Below are 17,600 nucleotides of genomic sequence, written 5' to 3'. Positions count from 1 at the left end.
TGGGGCATAAGTAATGGCGGACGGAGGTGACATTTACTGAATGAAGAACACTGTAAAAGGAACAAATTGTGAGAGGAGAAGAGAGGGAGTCAAACATTCCACTTTGGACAATGTTACATTTGAGGTGCCTATGAGATATTCAAGCTGCTAAGTTGCGTCAGTCGTGTCCGACCCTGTGCGACCCCACAGACGCCAGCCCACCAGGCTCCCGTCCCTGGGATTCTCCAGGCAAGAATACTGGAGTGGGTTGCCATTTCCTTCTCCAGATGAGATATTCAAGCAGAGGGATCAAATAAGCAGTTGGTGTGGCTCAGAACTATTCTGAATAAAAATTCTAGAGTTGTCCCCATTTAAAGTTTTAGTTCTAGTTGTGGATAAAACCATTTACACAGAATGGAGAATGAGAAGGGAAGTTGTGCAACCTTCCAACTGCTTTATCTGCTTCCTTGGGCTTTTTTGTCCTCTCCTGAAAAACCATCTGGCTGACTAGCAACTCTTTTAAGGAGATGTACAGAGGATGAGATGTTTGGATGGCATCACCGACTCAATGGACATGAGTTTGAACAAACTCTGGGAGAGAGTGGAGGACAGGGAAGTCTGGAATCCTGCAGTCCATGGTGTTGCAAAGAGTTGGACATGACTCAATGACTGAACAACAAACAACAACAAAGGCCAAGTTTGGCTTTTCATCCATTCCATGCTGTTCCATTATTCAACACATCACCATTATTTGGCATCTTCTTTCCAGGAGATGGGCAACTCAAAGAGGTCTATAGTGTGGACCATAAACAGCTCTCAAAATCTCAGACTGGTTAAGAAGAGGTGGCATAATTAGTGAGTAAGAGTTCCATCTCTGATGTAACAATGCAAGGGTTTGAATCCCAGCTCTATAATGTATCAGCACATGAATTTGGGGAAGTTACTTAAGCTCTCAAAACCCTACTTTCCTCATCCGTAAAATGGGCTTGATAATAGCTCCTGAGCTCGCTGGCTTATTTTGAGAGAAAATTCATTTGAGAGAAAATTCACATAGCAGGGTGCCTTGCTCATAGTAACTGCTAAATAAATATTAGCTGTCCTTATTAATTCAGATGAACCATAAGTAAATGGGCCATGTTGCTTGTAAAATTTCTTTTAAGCAAAGTCAGTTCTAAACACTGACAGATTAAAAAAGAAAATGACAGTTCTTTAGCATAATTAGGCAGAAAAACACTAAAAGGAGGTGAATTTCTGCAGCATTCTCATGCTCATGTGATAAGATACTGTCAGGAAGCCTGAAAGAGCTCTCTGGCCCATCCTCACACTTCATATTTCCTGATGCATAAAATCCCATTTGCACAGGACAATGCCTTCTGCTCCTGTGTTCAGGGATTTGGTGAGAAGTAAGGCAGTTAATGTAATCCCCCTGATGGGTACAACAAAAGAAAAGAACTAGGAGGCAACCCCCAGAGAACAAATCTCCACTCCTTCTCAGATCTATGGACAAGGAAAGATTTCCCTATTTTGGACAGTAAATGGATTGTTTTTGGGGGGTTGAGATGATCACAAAGACACATGCCTGGGCATTAAGGCTGGGCTACGGAAGTCCTCATTCTCACTGGACATCAGAATCACCAAGCAAGATTCTAAATGATACCTGTCATTCAGAGAGGGTTCCGCTCTCAGAGATTCTGAGGTAATTAATTGGGGAACACCCACTTTGAAGTACTGCTTAGCAGTTTCTAACACAGTAAACATATATCTGCCTTAACAGTCAAAAAATCCACTCCTGGGTATGCACTCAACTGAAGTGAGTGCTCATTGTCCACCAGAAGATACACACAAGAATGTTCACAGCAGTTTCATTCAAAGTAAAACAAAAATTGGAAACAACCTAAATGCCCCTCAGTATTGCAGAAGATTGCTTCCACGACCCCCTGTGGATATTAAATTCTGCAGATGCTCAAGTCCATCATATAAAATGGGGTGCTTACAACAAAGGAAAATATAAGCAGGTGAAAAGACAGCCTTCAGACTAGGAGAAAATAATAGCAAACGAAGCAACAGACAAAGGATTAATCTCAAAAATATACAAGCAATTCCTGCAGCTCAATTCCAGGAAATAAATGACCCAATCAAAAAATGGGCCAAAGAACTAAACAGACATTTCTCCAAAGAAGACATACAGATGGCGAACAAACACATGAAAAGATGCTCAATGTCACTCATTATCAGAGAAATGCAAATCAAAACCACAATGAGGTACCATTACACGCCAGTCAGGATGGCTGCTATCCAAAAGTCTACAAGCAATAAATGCTGGAGAGGGTGTGGAGAAAAGGGAACCCTCTTACACTGTTGGTGGGAATGCAAACTAGTACAGTCGCTATGGAGAACAGTGTGGAGATTTCTTTAAAAACTGGAAATAGAACTGCCATATGACCCAGCAATACCACTTCTGGCATATACACCGAGAAAACCAGATCTGAAAGAGACACGTGCACCCCAATGTTCATCGCAGCACTGTTTATAATAGCCAGGACGTGGAAGCAACCTAGATGCCCATCAGCAGACGAATGGATAAGGAAGCTGTGGTACATATACACCATGGAATATTACTCAGCCATTAAAAAGAATTCATTTGAATCAGTTCTAATGAGATGGATGAAACTAGAGCCCATTATACAGAGTGAAGTAAGCCAGAAAGAAAAACACCAATATGGTATACTAACGCATATATATGGAATTTAGAAAGATGGTAACGATAACCCTATATGCAAAACAGAAAAAGAGACACAGATATATAGAACAGACTTTTGGACTCTGTGGAAGAAGGCAAGGGTGTGATGTTTCGAGAGAACAGCATCGAAACATGTATATTATCAAGGGTGAAACAGATCACCAGCCCAGGCTGGATGAGACAAGTGCTCGGGGCTGGTGCACTGGGAAGACCCAGAGGGATCGGGTAGAGAGGGAGGTGGGAGGGGAGATAGGGATGGGGAACACATGTAAATCCATGGCTGATTCATGTCAATGTATAGCAAAAACCACTACAAAATTGTAAAGTAATTAGCCTCCAACTAATAAAAATAAATGGAAAAAAAAAGTGGGGTGCCTAGTCACTCAGTCATGTCCAACTCTTTGTGACCCCATGGACTGTGGCCTGCAAGGCTCCTCTGTCCATGGGAATTCTCCAGGCAAGAATACTAGAGTGGGTTGACATTCCCTTCTCCAGAGGATCTTCCCAACCCAGGGATCGAACCCAGGGATCGAACCCAGGTCTCCCACATTGCAGGTGGATTCTTTACCATCTGAGCCACCAGGGAAGTCCATAGAATGGGGTAGCATGTGCATATAGCCTATGCACATCCTCCCACACACTTCAGATCAGCGCTAGATTTCATATAATGCCTAATACAATGTCAATGGTATGTTAATAGTTGATTGTTGCTGTTCAGTCTCTCAGTCGCATCCGACTGTTTGCAACCCCATGAACTGCAGCATGCCAGGCTTCCCTGTCCTTCACCACCTCCTACAACTTGCTCAAACTCACCTCCATTGAGTCGGTGATGCCATCCAACCAGCTCATCCTCTGTCATCCCCTTTTCCTCCTGCCCTCAATCTTTCCCAGAATCTGGGGCTTTTCTAATGAGTCAGCTTTTCACATCAGGTGGCCAAAGTATTGGAGCTTCAACTTCAGCATCAGTCCTTCCAATGAATATTCAGGATTGATTTCCTTTAGGATTGACTGATTTGATCTCCTTGCAGTCCAAGGGACTCTCAAGAGTCTTCTCCAACTCCACAGTTCAAAAACATCAATTCTTTGATGCTCAGCCTTCTTCAAATAGTTGACGGCACACAGCAAAGTCAAGTTTTGCTTTTTGGAACTTTCTGGAATATTTTTAAATACTTTTGATCTGTGGTCAGCTAATTCTGTGGATGTGGAACTTGTGGATATAGAGGGCTAACTTTATAGTAGAATGGACAAATAAAATGTAGGAGATTCTACTTCTACACAGCAATGGAAAAGAGTAAGCATCTGATACGCATAACAGCATGGATGAACCTCACTCATGATGAAATAAGTGAAAGAAGCCAGATAGAAGCATATCTACTATATGATTCTATTTACAGTAAGTTAAAAAACAGGCTGGACTCACCTCAGATGATGCAGAACAGAAGAGTAGTAACCCTCAGCAGTGTTCTTCTGAGGTTCTGGGAATGATCTTAACCTGGGTAATGATAATACAAGTGGATGCATATATAAAAATTCATTATGTTGTACACTTAAAATTTTTGCTCTGTATGTCTATTTACTTGTTTGTTTTAAATATCAATTACAAACATTAAAAAGTCCCCCAAGTGATTCTTAGATGTGGGCAGAATTGAGAACCACTGACATCAGGCTACCAGGTCTGCCAAAGTATTGTTCTACCCACAACCAGCTTTGTCCCTAGGTAACAGATTTTGCCATGTCATTCTTTGCTCTCCTAAAACCACTCAAAACACTCCTGAGAGGCTAACAAAGAAAGCACTAAGTGCATCATTTAAAATTCCTAGTAAGGCTATTATCTTCATTAATTCATCTTTTCTGTATTTTGCAATTTCTAAGAGATGAGAATTCTCTTGTTAGTCCTTAAGCTTTACAGGTCCAAATGTCCAGAAAGAAATCTATGGCATCACTGCTGACCTCTTAACATTCCTCTGGTTTAGAAGTTTCTCTTCTATACTGCAAGCCCATGCAAAAAAATTAAAGAATAGTGGAACTATGTAGAAGCCAAGAAATAATCCACTCTGAGGCCCAGACAGGAGAACTGATTTGTCTTATGTCACTCAACAAATCAGTAATCTGACATTCTCATACAGTGACAATCTGACACTTTGCCATTAACATGCATTTTTGAATAAGGAACACTATCCCCAAAGTCACCTGGTGAAACACCAGTAGTAACAGCAGAGGCTTTGGGAGGTTTGGTTGTTGTTCACTTGATGTTTCTTTCATCCAAGCATTAGCTAAAAATGCATCTTTTATTTCTAGCATTATACCTGGCCTAGTGACATGGCACCAATAATCTTGGAGTCCCCATGTGCCGTGGTCACTTATTTGAAGGTGCCAGAGTATTGCAAACTAGCTCAATCTGCAGTGAAGAGGGTAAAAGAATGAGGCAAGTGTTTTGGTGCAAAACACACTAATCAGATAGAGTTCCAGTCTGAAATCAGCCTCCTACCAGACCTTAAGCAAATCATGAAAACCCCAAGAGCTTCAGCTTGTTTGTCTATAAAATGGGAAAACGAGCTATGGTTCAAGTATTTCACTGACTTATTTTAAGTATCAAATGAGACAAGGTTTATGAAACTACCATAAGCCTCTACCAAAACACACAAGGCTTCCTCCTTTTTTTTCATGATACTAAATATATTTGTGAAGTCAAAGGAGGAGAACAAAGCTGGAAATGTGCTGATGGATGGTTTTTCTGCTAAAATATTTGCCAGCAAAAGACATCTTGTTAACAAGCTACTCTGTATACTGTAACATATATTTCACAATTTATCTACCTCCTGCAGGCTGTCAAAATAATTGGCCTATAATATTTCTAAAATATAGTCAGCCATCTCTGGATTTATTATGTGTATATCCATTTGCATAATGATGACTGAATTTACACATCATGCATCTTTCCAGACTTTAGGTTTCCATTACTCTTTCTCTGAAAATCCCCAAGTTTTGTTACAAAATGCAAGAGTCTCTAAGCATGGTTACCATTTTCTTCAGCATAAAAATAAGTGATGGAAGCAGTGCTCCACTGTTACCCTGGAGACGAGAGACTAGTTATCATTGATAACAAACTTGGAATTTCTCTTCCATTGGCCAGAGAAGAGGTGGTTCCAGACTGCTGCTCAACTCTGTCAAGGCAGCAACCCCAACACCTCAGTAAGTTGACAGAACACTTCAGGCAGAGGCACTCTTGCCCGTCATCATTGTATCTGCTATTAGGAAAAGATTTTAGTACCCCAATCCAAGCTAAGTGAAAACAGAAAGGTGGTGGCCCCAGTAGATAGTGATGGCTGGTACTGACGACTGGCTATCCCAAAGCAGTCCCCAGCCCATTCTCCCTTGCTGTGTTACACTACAGACAGTAGCAAGTCAAATGCTTTCCCACATTCCCTTGCAGCTTTTTGCTATATGACCCAGCTCTGGCCCGTGAACTACAACTGAGTTGTTCAGCTTTTTGTTTGCCCATGGAGTCTATCTCTTTGTGACTCCATGAATCACAGCACGCCAGGCCTCCCTGTCCATCACCAACTCCCAGAGTTTACTCAAACTCATGTCCATTACATCTTACTTAACCATGGTACATTTGTCAAAATAGAAATTAACATTGGTACAATACTATTAACCAAACCATAGATTTCTTTAGATATTATTATCCAAATTACTGTGGTTTGAAGTCATTTGAAATATTTCTTCTCCCTGTACTTTATTATTATTATTATTTTTAATTTGGTCATGCCACATGGCATGTGGAACCTTAATTCCCTGACCAGGGGTCGAACCTGCAGGCCCTGCGTTGGAAGTGCAAATATAAACACAGGACCACCAGGGAAGACCCTTTTCTCTGTGCTTTTGCCACTAACTTACTATATATCTTTAGATTTGTTTGTTTCATTTTGTTTTTGATATTTAGGAAATGCTTCTAAATTTAATTTTGTTTAGAGTTATGTAAAAGATTTACCTGATTCCAAAGTTAAATCTGCAAAACATAGTAAATTAGAAAGCCCACTTTCTATCCCTGTCTCTTCTACCTGGATTCTTCCTTACTCCTACACATGGCTATTTTAAAGATTTTGGCTTACTTTTCCAATGTGTGGTTTATTTTTAGTTTTAATTTTTTTCCAATTATTTTTATTAGTTGGAGGCTAATTACTTTACAATATTGTAGTGCTTTTTGCCATACATTGACATGAATCAGCCATGGATTTACATGTGTTCCCCATCCTGATCCCCCCTCCCACCTCCCTCTCCATCCCATCCCTCTGGGTCAGCCCAGTGCACCAGCCCTGAGCACTTGTCTCATGCATCCAACCTGGACTAGCGGGAGGGTGGGATGATCTGAGAGAATAGTTTTAATTTTTAAATAATTCTAGATTTACAGAAAGTTGCAAACATAATAGAAACTCCTTATATACCTTTCATCCAGCTCCCCTAAAGTTATTGTTGTTTAGTCGCTATGTTGGACACTTTTGTGACCCTCTGGACTGAGCCCACCAGGCTTCTCTCTCCAAGGAATTTCCCAGGCAAGAATACTGCAGCTGGTTGCCATTTGCTTCTCCAGAGGATCTTCCAAACTCAGGGATCTAACCCATGTCTCTTGCATTGGCAGGCAGATTCTTTACCACTGAGTCACCAGAGAAGCCCTCCGCTAATATTCAGTTCAGTTCAGTTCAGTTCAGTTGCTCAGTTGTGTCCAACTCTTTGCAACTCCATGAATCGTAGCACGCCAGGCCTACCTGTCCATCACCAACTCCCGGAGTTTACTCAAACTCATGTCCATTACATCTTACTTAACCATGGTACATTTGTCAAAACAGAAATTAACATTGGTACAATACTGTTAACCAATCCATAGATTTCTTTAGATATCATTATATTGTTGTTGTCCCACTAACATCCTTTTTCTGGGCCAAGATCCTGCATTACATTTAGATGTCATGACTACTTAGTTTTCTCCAATCTGAGATGGTTTGCCAACCTTTCTTTATCTTTTGTGATTTTGACACCTTTGGAAAGGACTGGTCAGTTATATTATGTAATGTTCCCTAACTTGAGTTTGAATGATGGGTCTTCATGGTTAAGTTCAGGTTACGAGTTTTTGACAAGAAAATCATAGACGTGATGCTATACCTTTCTCAGTGGATCGTATCAGGCATATGATGTTAATTAACAACATTACCAATGAGGTTAACTTGGTAAAGGTGGTGTGTCACAGGTCTCTCCACTGTAAAGCTACTATTTTTCCCTTTATTACTACTAAATATTTGGGGGAGATACATTAAAACTATGCAAATATCTACCTTATTTCTACCCAAACTTTCATCCACTAATCTTAGCAGCCATTAATAATTCTTGCCTAAGACAATTATTAGCATAGCTTTTGACAAATGGTGATTTTTCTATTTACATCATTCTTTCTATATTTGTTATTGAAATTCTATCAAAAACAGAACTTTTCTGCCTCTTTCATCTTTAAGAAAATTTTATTTATTTCTTTGTTTTTGGCTGCACTGGGTCTTCGTTGCTGTGCAGGCTTTTCTCTAGTTGTGGTGATGGTGGGGGGCTACTCTTCATTGTGATGCATGGGCTTTTCATTGCAGTGGCTTCTCTTACTGCAGAGCATGGACTCTGGGGCGTGCAGACTTCAGTAGTTGCAGTGTATGGACTCAGGAGTTGCAGTTCACGGGCTCTAGAGCACAGGCTCAGTAGTTGTGGCACATGGGCTTAGTTGCCCTGTGACATGTGGGATCTTTCTGGACCAGGGATCAAACCCATGTCCCTGCACTGGCAGGAAAGGCTTCTTAATGACTGAACTACCAGGGGAATCCAGCTTCCATGTATTATTTTACCCAATTTATTTACATCAGTATGAATTCATGGATATTCATCTCATTCTATAGGTTATAATCCATTACTATCATTTTTTTTATTGCTCATATTTTCCCAGACTTGGTCATGAAGAGTTCCTTCATGTTGACTCTCCTGTTCTTTCAATACATTTCCATGATTTTTCAGCACTTCTATTTTCTGATACCACAAAATGTTTTGGCTCTTCCTATATCTTCCCTGCCCTAGTTCTGAAGTCAATCAGATCTGTAAGGAATCTTGGTTCCTTTTATTGGAGAATAGATTTGAGCGTTATGTGTGCTTCTGGCTACTGGGGTGTCATTGAACATCATCAAAATTAAATTATTTTGCTTTACAAAAGATACTGTTAAGAAAATTAAAAGCCACAGATTGGGAGAAAATATTTCTAGAATATATATGTGATAAAAGACTTGTCCCCAGAGTACTAAAAAAAAAAACTCTCAAAACTCAATAACAAGAAGACTTGTCCCCAGAGTACTAAAAAAAAAAACTCTCAAAACTCAATAACAAGAAAACAAACAACTCAATTAAAAATGGGCCAAGAATTTGAACAGACACTTCACCAAAGAAGATGCATGGGTGGCAAATAAGCATATGAAAAGTGACATTGTTAGTCACTTGAACATGCAAATTAAACCACAATGAAATACCTATTAGATACTATATACCTATTAGAATGATCAAAACTGAAAAACAAAAATAACTCAAATATCCTCCATTGGAGAATATAGAAACAAACTGGTATACATATTTAATGAAATCTACTTAGCCATAAAATGGAACAAACTACTGATACATGCAACAACATAGATGAATTTCAAATGCACTGTGCCAGATGAAAGAAGCCAGACCAAAGGCTATATCCTATATGATTCCATTTACATGACATCCTGGGAAAGGCAGAGAGATCAGATCAGTGGTTATCAGAGGATGGAGTTAGGGGAGAGGATAATTACATAGGCACACTAGGAAATTTTAGGGAAATATTCTATATCTTGCTTGTCATGGTAGTTACAAAACAGATGTAATATGTCACAGTGGGTACATGCATTTGTCAAATTTCATAGACCTGTACACCAAAAAAGAAGAATTTTTCTATATATAATTCATTCCTCAATAAAAAGGGGAGAGGGGAAGCAGGGAGGGATGCAAAGAAATTCAAATCACATCTCTGAAACTCCAGATTATCTATGTCTAGTCAAACTGCCCACAACATTTAACAGGGTGCCTTAAATTTTCTATAATTTTTTGTGCTTCTGTGATCAGAGACCCGGAAACAACCATGAAACATCATGTGAATAAAGTACCTTGTATATTTGGAACAGGGTTTTACAAGAAAAAAATGAGAAAAGCAGCTATTCTTCTATACTGATAAAAGGTGTAAGAAGCAAACCATGTTAAGAGGCTTAAAGACCTAAGCTCTGGAAATCCTAATTTAAGAGACACAGATGGGCCAATTACTGCTTTTGAATAAGGGACAGAAAATCTTCCCCAGCTTTGTTCAGGGCAGTGAGTCATTCTAAATGAATCTGTTCAGAACAACAATTCAGCAAGGCAACAGGCATCACTCATCACGTAGGTGGGGAAGAGGTATAGGCCCACTCTGAAGAAGAGCTGTCCCCTCTGTCTTCTTAAAACCTGAAGTCAGGTATGTTCTTGTCCTAACATCCTCCTCCCGTCTCCCCATCAAGTCCACCTCTTCTACATTGAGTGCAAATCCCTTATAGCCCCTCTGCACCAATGAGGACAGTCTATAAACTGCAGACCATCAGCCAAGCCCAGCCAGCTACAAGGTTTTGTATGACCTGTGAGTGAAGAGTGGGTTTTTACAATTTTTTAATTATTGAAAAAAATTAAAAGAAGAATAATATTTCAAGAAGTGTGAAAATTAAATGGAATTTGAATTTCAGGGCCCATTAATAAAGTTTTAGTGGAGCACAGACATGCCTGTTTCTGCATTGCCTATGAATACTTTAGTTTCACAACAGCTGAGCTAAGAAGCTGCTAAAAAGACCATGTGACTCACAAAGCCTAAAATATTTACTATCTGCCCCTTTACAGAAAGTTTGCTTACCCTTAATTTAGGCATTTTCATTCTGTTGCTTCTAAGTTGATGTCTAGACTATAAATTTATAAAAAGATGAGGTCCAGAAGCATCCTTTACACAGTAGATCATGTCTCTATGACATCATAACAAATTGTGCTCAATACCTTTGGCTGCTGCTAAGCAGGATAAAGACATGGAACACTGAGGGAAGAAAAGAATAATTTGAGAAATACATGGATTCTTTGTTTCTAAAACTATCTACTTAAGTACCCCATAGTCGTACACACTTTTAAAGGAGATTTGTAGAGTTCAAAACAATAACTATTCATTATGTACTGCTTCACAAATTCAAGTCACTCAACTGGAACATTTTATCAATTTCTCAACTCTACAAGTTACATTGTCTTTCCAACAGGAGTGTGACAATCCTATCCAGAGCAGTGATGGCAAGTTATACTGATTCTCTGCCTTTCCTTCCTCACCTGTTTATATTTTCAGCACTGCTCATATTTTCTTTTGGGACTTCCCCAGTGGGCCTGTGGCTAAGACTGTGCTCCAAATGCAGAGGGCCTGGGTTCAATCCCTGGTCGGGGAACTAGATCCCACATGCTGAAACTAAAGATTCCACATACTGAAACTAAGACCTAGCACAGCCAAATAAATTAAATTTAAAGAGAGAGAGAGAGACCTAGGCTGCCCACGGAACAGCCCCACTCAAGGGGTGGCAGCCACGGTGTCCTGAGCAAGCACAGTCAGGGTCTTGACAAGAAAGGGGGAGCCTGACCCTCACAGAGAGAACCTGAGGGTACGATGTTCAGTCTTAACACCAGCTGGAATCCAGCAGGAAGTAAAACCAATGACACATGGTTCTCTGATCACGAAGTAACTACACAGTCGGCTGCTGTTTATATTTGTCTAAAGGCTCCCAAGTAATGTTTCTAACTAGTGACATACTTCAGACCAGGAATTCCTAGATCCATGATGTCTAAACACACCACGCTGGAGAGATTTCTCAGTCCAAACCACTAGCTCTGTACAGTCTTGCCCTGGTAACAAGCTTCTGCTCCAGAGCCTTAGGCATTAGATAATCTGAGGAGTTATCTGCCTACAGTGCAGGAGACCCAGGTTCGATTCCCAGGTCGGGAAGATCCCCTGGAGAAGGAAATGGCAACCCACTCCAGTACTGTTGCCTGGAGAATCCCGAGCCTGGTGGGCTGCAGTCCATGGGGTCACAAGAGTCGGACATGACTTGGTGACTAAACCACCACCACCATATTTTCTTTTGACATTATCAGATTATGAGGCCAAATGATATAGCAAAAAGAATGCTGGACCCAGAATATGATTTAGAATCTAAAAGTATGCATTTATAGCTTGGTTATACCATTTACATTAGATGAATTCTGTAACATCTTGCAGCCCTGACATCCTTATCTGTAAAGTAAGAATAAAAATTACACTTCACAGGACTTCTAAGCAGTGATAGTTATGTGTAAGCATCATGCTTATGTTATGATGATGATGATGTATTCTATCTATCTTCTGGACCCCTTCCCTTTCTACTCCCTCAACATTATGAAAATTACTTGTCTGATATTGAGAAAGCCAACTGTTAAGTAAGAGAGTTCCTCAACAAGTGTGGCCAGCAAACACTCAAAAAAAAATCAGTTGTTTAAATTTTTTGATTAATTATTCCTATAAACTCACTTAACTAATGTTTGGCCCTCAAGCAGACAAAGACTAAACAGTTTAATATTGCTTTTATTCTGTGCTTAGGAAAATAGTCTCATTTTCAATTAGCAGGATCAAAGATATCTCACTAATAGGAGATGATGATCAATTAATTATGAGCTACACTGCTGTAAAGAGAAAATGCTCATTTCTCTTCCGCAGTCATTATTCTTCAAAAACACTGGGGGTGTATCATCAAATACAGGAATGATTATCAGACCTTATGAGTTCTGAAGTAACTATTTAAAATGTCATTAACCGTTTCCATGGAAAACATACCTATTAAGGGTCATAAAAGGACAAAAACAATTGGCTCCAGATGTCGTTGTGAATAACGCAAACTCCTATGTACATGTGCGAAGCACTGGGAATTTAAAAGCACTGACTTGGGGGTCAGGGGCCTGAGTTCTAGTCCTAAATCTAATACTAACCAGTGAAATGGGCAAGTGTTGCTCTATGAGCCAAGTTTTGAGTTCACAAATATTAACTTTCCATTCTAAAGCAATTCAGTAATTGTGCCTCGTTAGTGTTCTAGGCGCAAACCAGGAGGATGTTCATTCTAATAAAGCTGTGAGTGAAAGGTTCAAAATTCTGAAAGACAGACGTTATAAGGGTTGTTGGGTTTTTTTTAAATGCAATCTCTTTTATTCTATTGAAGATTACATGCAATAAAAATCTGATACTACTCACTGAGTCTTTTGGCCATCTGCTTGTGAGGTTTCTTTGCTTTAATTATCTCCTATGACCTAGCAGTAACTCTGGAAGATGGTGAAGGACAGGGAAGCCTGGCATGCTGCAGTCCATGGGGTTGCAAAGAGTTGGACACGACTAAGCGACTGAACAACAACAACATGACCTAGCAGTAAAGACCCCATAGCAAACAAGGTCAGGCTCCCTTGAATGAGTCTTAGCCCCAGACAAAGAGATTGGCTTTGCTCTGTAGTACCTAAAACGACTAAGAATATTGATCTGTGAAAAACCAAAAAGCAACTTCTGATATACAAAACTAATCTGATGGTCACAACTAGACCTCAATATTTTTACAAGCTCATTTGACACTCACAGCCAGGCCATTTTGGTTCTCTTGGAGAATATAAACTCACAGTATATCAGCCTCAAACAAGATTACTCTGAGATCATGATAAAATGAAATGAAACAAGACCACTTCATAACTTTAAACACAAACAAAAACAAGGTCACTATGACACTCACAAAATACCCAGCCATGGCATTGTCCTCACTTTCTGATAGCACCCCATCTATACCAAACTCCTGCATCCTTAGACTCTCCTCTAACTCACCCTACTGGAGCCCAAATCCTATAGTATGTTCTAACACTCTCTTAGAGAGGGACCCCATGATTCCCTGCAATGAGTAATAAACCCAATTTATTTAATCAAGTGTCCTACAGTGATATTTGGCTAAAAGGCATTGACACATTCTAATTTATCTTTTCTTCTCTCACCTGGGACACCCAGAGCCAGGCTGATAGAACTACTATAAAGGTACAAGCACACCAAAAAAACTTACAACATATAGCAAGCTAAAAAGACTTGGGCAGAACAACTTCGCACTCTAGATCCTGTCCCTTTTGTATCTTTCCTTTATTATCTCTTGGAAATAAAATCTCCCAAGCTTAATCTATAAAAATAATAAATTGGATTTGAAGGGAAATATCCCAGGCTATGTCCCTTGGGAAACCAGTGTCCTTCAAATGCTGATAGGTGATTCCAGAAAGGATTCTGTGGAAAAATGTCTTTGAGAAACTCTATAGTCTATAGTAAGTTCCCTTTCATTGTTCTAGTTTCAGTTCTACAAGTTACTTTGAGAGTCATATAAAGCCCTCTTTAGTTAAATCTCAGTTTCATACCTGCAAAATGGTTGTTATAATATGCCATGCCCATTCCCCAGTGTTTGGAAGCAAATAAAAAATGTGACAGAAAAGGGGTTTCCCTGGTGGTCCAGTGGCTGAGAACCTGCCTGCCAATGCAGGGGACATGGGATCAATCCCTGCTCTGGTAAAATTCCACATGCCACGGAGCAACTAACCCCACAAGCTGCAACTACTGAGCCCACGTGCTGGAACTACTGAAGCCCATGAGCCCTAGAGCCCATGCTCCATAAGAGAAGCCATCAAAATGAGAAGCCCACAAACTACAACTACAGAATAGCTCTGCTCTCTGCAACTAGAGAAAACCTGTGTACAGCAGTGAAAACCCAGCACAGCCAAAAATAAATAAATAAATCTTTTTTTTTAAGTGACAGAAAAGTATTTCAAAAACAGGAGAGTACCATGTTTAGGTGAGACATGGAGGCAGCACTGATTCCGCTAGAGAAATCCTTAAAGATAAAAGCCTAGTCCAAAAATTAGGCCAAAAGGATTTGTGTATAAACTGGAGCAAGCAAAGTGAGGAAGAGGAGACTCGGTATTCCAGGGCTATGGTTGGGAGAAAAATCAACCAAAAACTTGCATAAAACAATCAATTATTATGTTCACAGATTCTGCAGGTCAAGAATTTGAACACTGCATTATAGGCATGACTTCTCTCCACTCTACAATGTTTGGACCTCAGCTGAAGTGTTTTGACAATGGCTGGTGGGTATATCATCTTGAAGGCTTCCTCATTCACCTCTCTGATACTTGAGGCCAGCTACTGACTGAAACACTTATATATGGCTTTTCCACATGGTCTCTCCATGTGGGCTAATTAGAGCTTTCTAACAGCATGATGGCTGGGCTCTAAAAGAGCAAGAGGGACATGCATGGCATGTTCATGACCAACCCAGTCCCACTGTGTCACTTTGTCATACTTTAATGGTCAAGGCAGTCACAAAGTCTCACCCAGATCAAGGGGAAGGGACACAGACCCTACTACCCAAGAGCAGGAGTGTCAAGGTCACCCCGAAGAAGAACATGTGAGATGGGAGACACTTCTGTGACCATCTTTGGAAAATACTGTCTCTCACCTGGGGCAGATGCAAAGTCAGTGAAGAAATAGGGATTCTTAAAGCATGGATGGTGGAAGAACAAGAAGAAATCAACGATTCTTCCAGATTTCAAGTCTAGGTGGAAAAAGAATAACCACAAAAGGCTTAAGCCAAAGTCAGTTTGCGGAGAAAGATAGTTCAAAAGATGTTCCTAGTAGTTCTGCCTTTTGAGTTTGGAGAAGATATGAACATATTTATTGGCAGAGATAATAGAGCCAAGAGGAAGACTAAAGATAGAAAATGAGGGAGAGGGGCTTCCCTGGTAGCCTAGCAAATAAGAATCCTCCTGCCAATGCAAGGGACACAGGTTCCACCCCTGGTCAGGGAAGATTTCACATGCCACAGAGTAACTAAGCCCATGTGCTATAACTACTGAGCCCGAGCTCCAGGGCCCACAAACCACAACTACTGAGCCTGTGTGCTGTAATTACCGAAGCCCACGTGCCTAGAGCCTGTGCTCTGCCACAAGAGAAGCCACCACAATGAGAAGCCCGCGTACCACAATGAAGAGTAGCCCCCACTTGCCACAACTAGAGAAAGCTGGCACAAAGCAACAAAGACCCAGTGCAGCTATAAATTAAAGAACAAATAAAATGGACAGAAAAATTAATAGGGCAAGATTCTGGAGGAGACTGATGTGACTAAATACTCAGATGGAAGTTTAACTTCACATGGAGAAATACTACTTCTCTGAGGACACAGGAGGAGAGGATGGGAGAAAAAGAACAGAATTCTGAAACATTATGAAGTGCAGAGAAGGGAAAATGGCAGATCTCAAACTGAATAGCCTATCTTCTCAGGGAAGTATGAGATAAGAAAATCTATTGAAATTAAGATGAGATGTCTTAAAGTCCGTAAGAAATAGAAATGACTAAGCAAGAAACTGAATAGAATATCTGTAAGATATAACTCAACTTTTTCTTATTTTGAAAAAAGTTGAAAGATTGGTAAAATAATAATTATTGACGCTGGGTGATGGAATATGGGAATTTATTATACTGGTCTCACTAAGCATGTATGTAATTGAAATTTTCATAATAAAATGCTTAAAAATTTAAAAAGCTATTGAATAATACATGTATCTCTGTTTTTTAAAAAGAAACTTATAACACTGCATTTTTATTTATGAGTTGTCAGTAAAAATCTTTCTCTTAAGTCAATGGCTCTCAGGAGTGAAAGGATTTTCTATTTGTCTCATACCTATTACTGCCCTAGATGAAAGTTCAATCAATTCAAATGTACCTGTAAAATCCTCTGCCTAATATTTTTTAAATGCCTGCCGTATACTTTAGACAACTTCTGAAATAATTTTGCTTATTTCCCCTAACAGCACATTATTGCTTTTTGTTGAACTAAACAAAAGTCTTTTTTATTTCTTTATTATTGTCATCATCATTATTATTACTTAACATAAACTGGGTTCTATTCTGTCCTCTCTACAGCAATACCCAGGTGAAGAATATCACAGGTTTCCAGTCTCATTAAGATTTCTTCCTGGCATTGGGAAAACATTGAGCTGGCAAAATAAATAGCTCAAATCACAGAAATATATTAAAGTGATATGGAATCCTATATGCTTCATAGCCCTAATCATCAACTCATTTATATTCTTGGGGATTGAAGGAAGCGTATTAAGAAAGGATATTCTTGCCTTGTACAAAATTGTCACAGTTGGCTAGCAAGAAATATTAAAGACTGAAGAAATATCCATGAAGCAGTCACTTGGTTTTCTGAAGCATCTCAATGATACCCAGAATTCATCAAGTTCATGGTTCCACATCTTGGATTGTGAAAAGTAACTAGGCAGTGTGCATGATTTTGACCTTTAATCAAGATCTCTTTTTCTTCATTATATTAGGAATAATGAATTGTCAGAAATATCATTGGCTCAAAGCAATATTCTGGGAAAATGGCTCGTGGGTTTTAGAAATTAGATGGCAATCAACTCAAAATCTCCAGATGACTTTTTTTAAGACACTGAAAATATCTTAAAAGGAGAATAGCCTACCTTTCCAGCTTTTGCTCTTACCACACCATCCACATGTTGACCAGACTCCTGTTCAGGTAAGAAGCACTAGAGTGAAGAACATACATAATATGGTGGTGAAAAATCTGAACAGGATAGAGGGACAGGGAGAGAAGACCAGGGAGATTAATGAAATCAGGGAAGACCCAAAAGCATGAACTCAAGGTCTGAGGAGCGGAAGACATCA

The 17,600-nt window shown here is 39.7% G+C and overlaps 1 protein-coding gene across 1 annotated transcript in view; it reads right to left on the bottom strand.

Moving 5' to 3' along the window:
* Nucleotides 1-17,600, bottom strand: part of GRPR (gastrin releasing peptide receptor) — a 341,414-nt gene that overhangs the window by 226,563 nt on the left and 97,251 nt on the right. Inside the window, exon 3 of the mRNA XM_043458548.1 lies at nucleotides 4,140-4,211. Coding sequence (XP_043314483.1) covers nucleotides 4,140-4,211 — 72 coding nt within the window. The remainder of the gene's footprint in view (nucleotides 1-4,139; nucleotides 4,212-17,600) is intronic.

This window comes from Cervus canadensis, chromosome X (assembly GCF_019320065.1).
Source record: "Cervus canadensis isolate Bull #8, Minnesota chromosome X, ASM1932006v1, whole genome shotgun sequence".
In the NCBI taxonomy this organism is placed as follows: domain Eukaryota; kingdom Metazoa; phylum Chordata; class Mammalia; order Artiodactyla; family Cervidae; genus Cervus; species Cervus canadensis.
The sequence above is the reverse complement of the archived record's forward strand: the minus strand, read 5'-3'. Positions and strand labels throughout refer to the sequence as shown.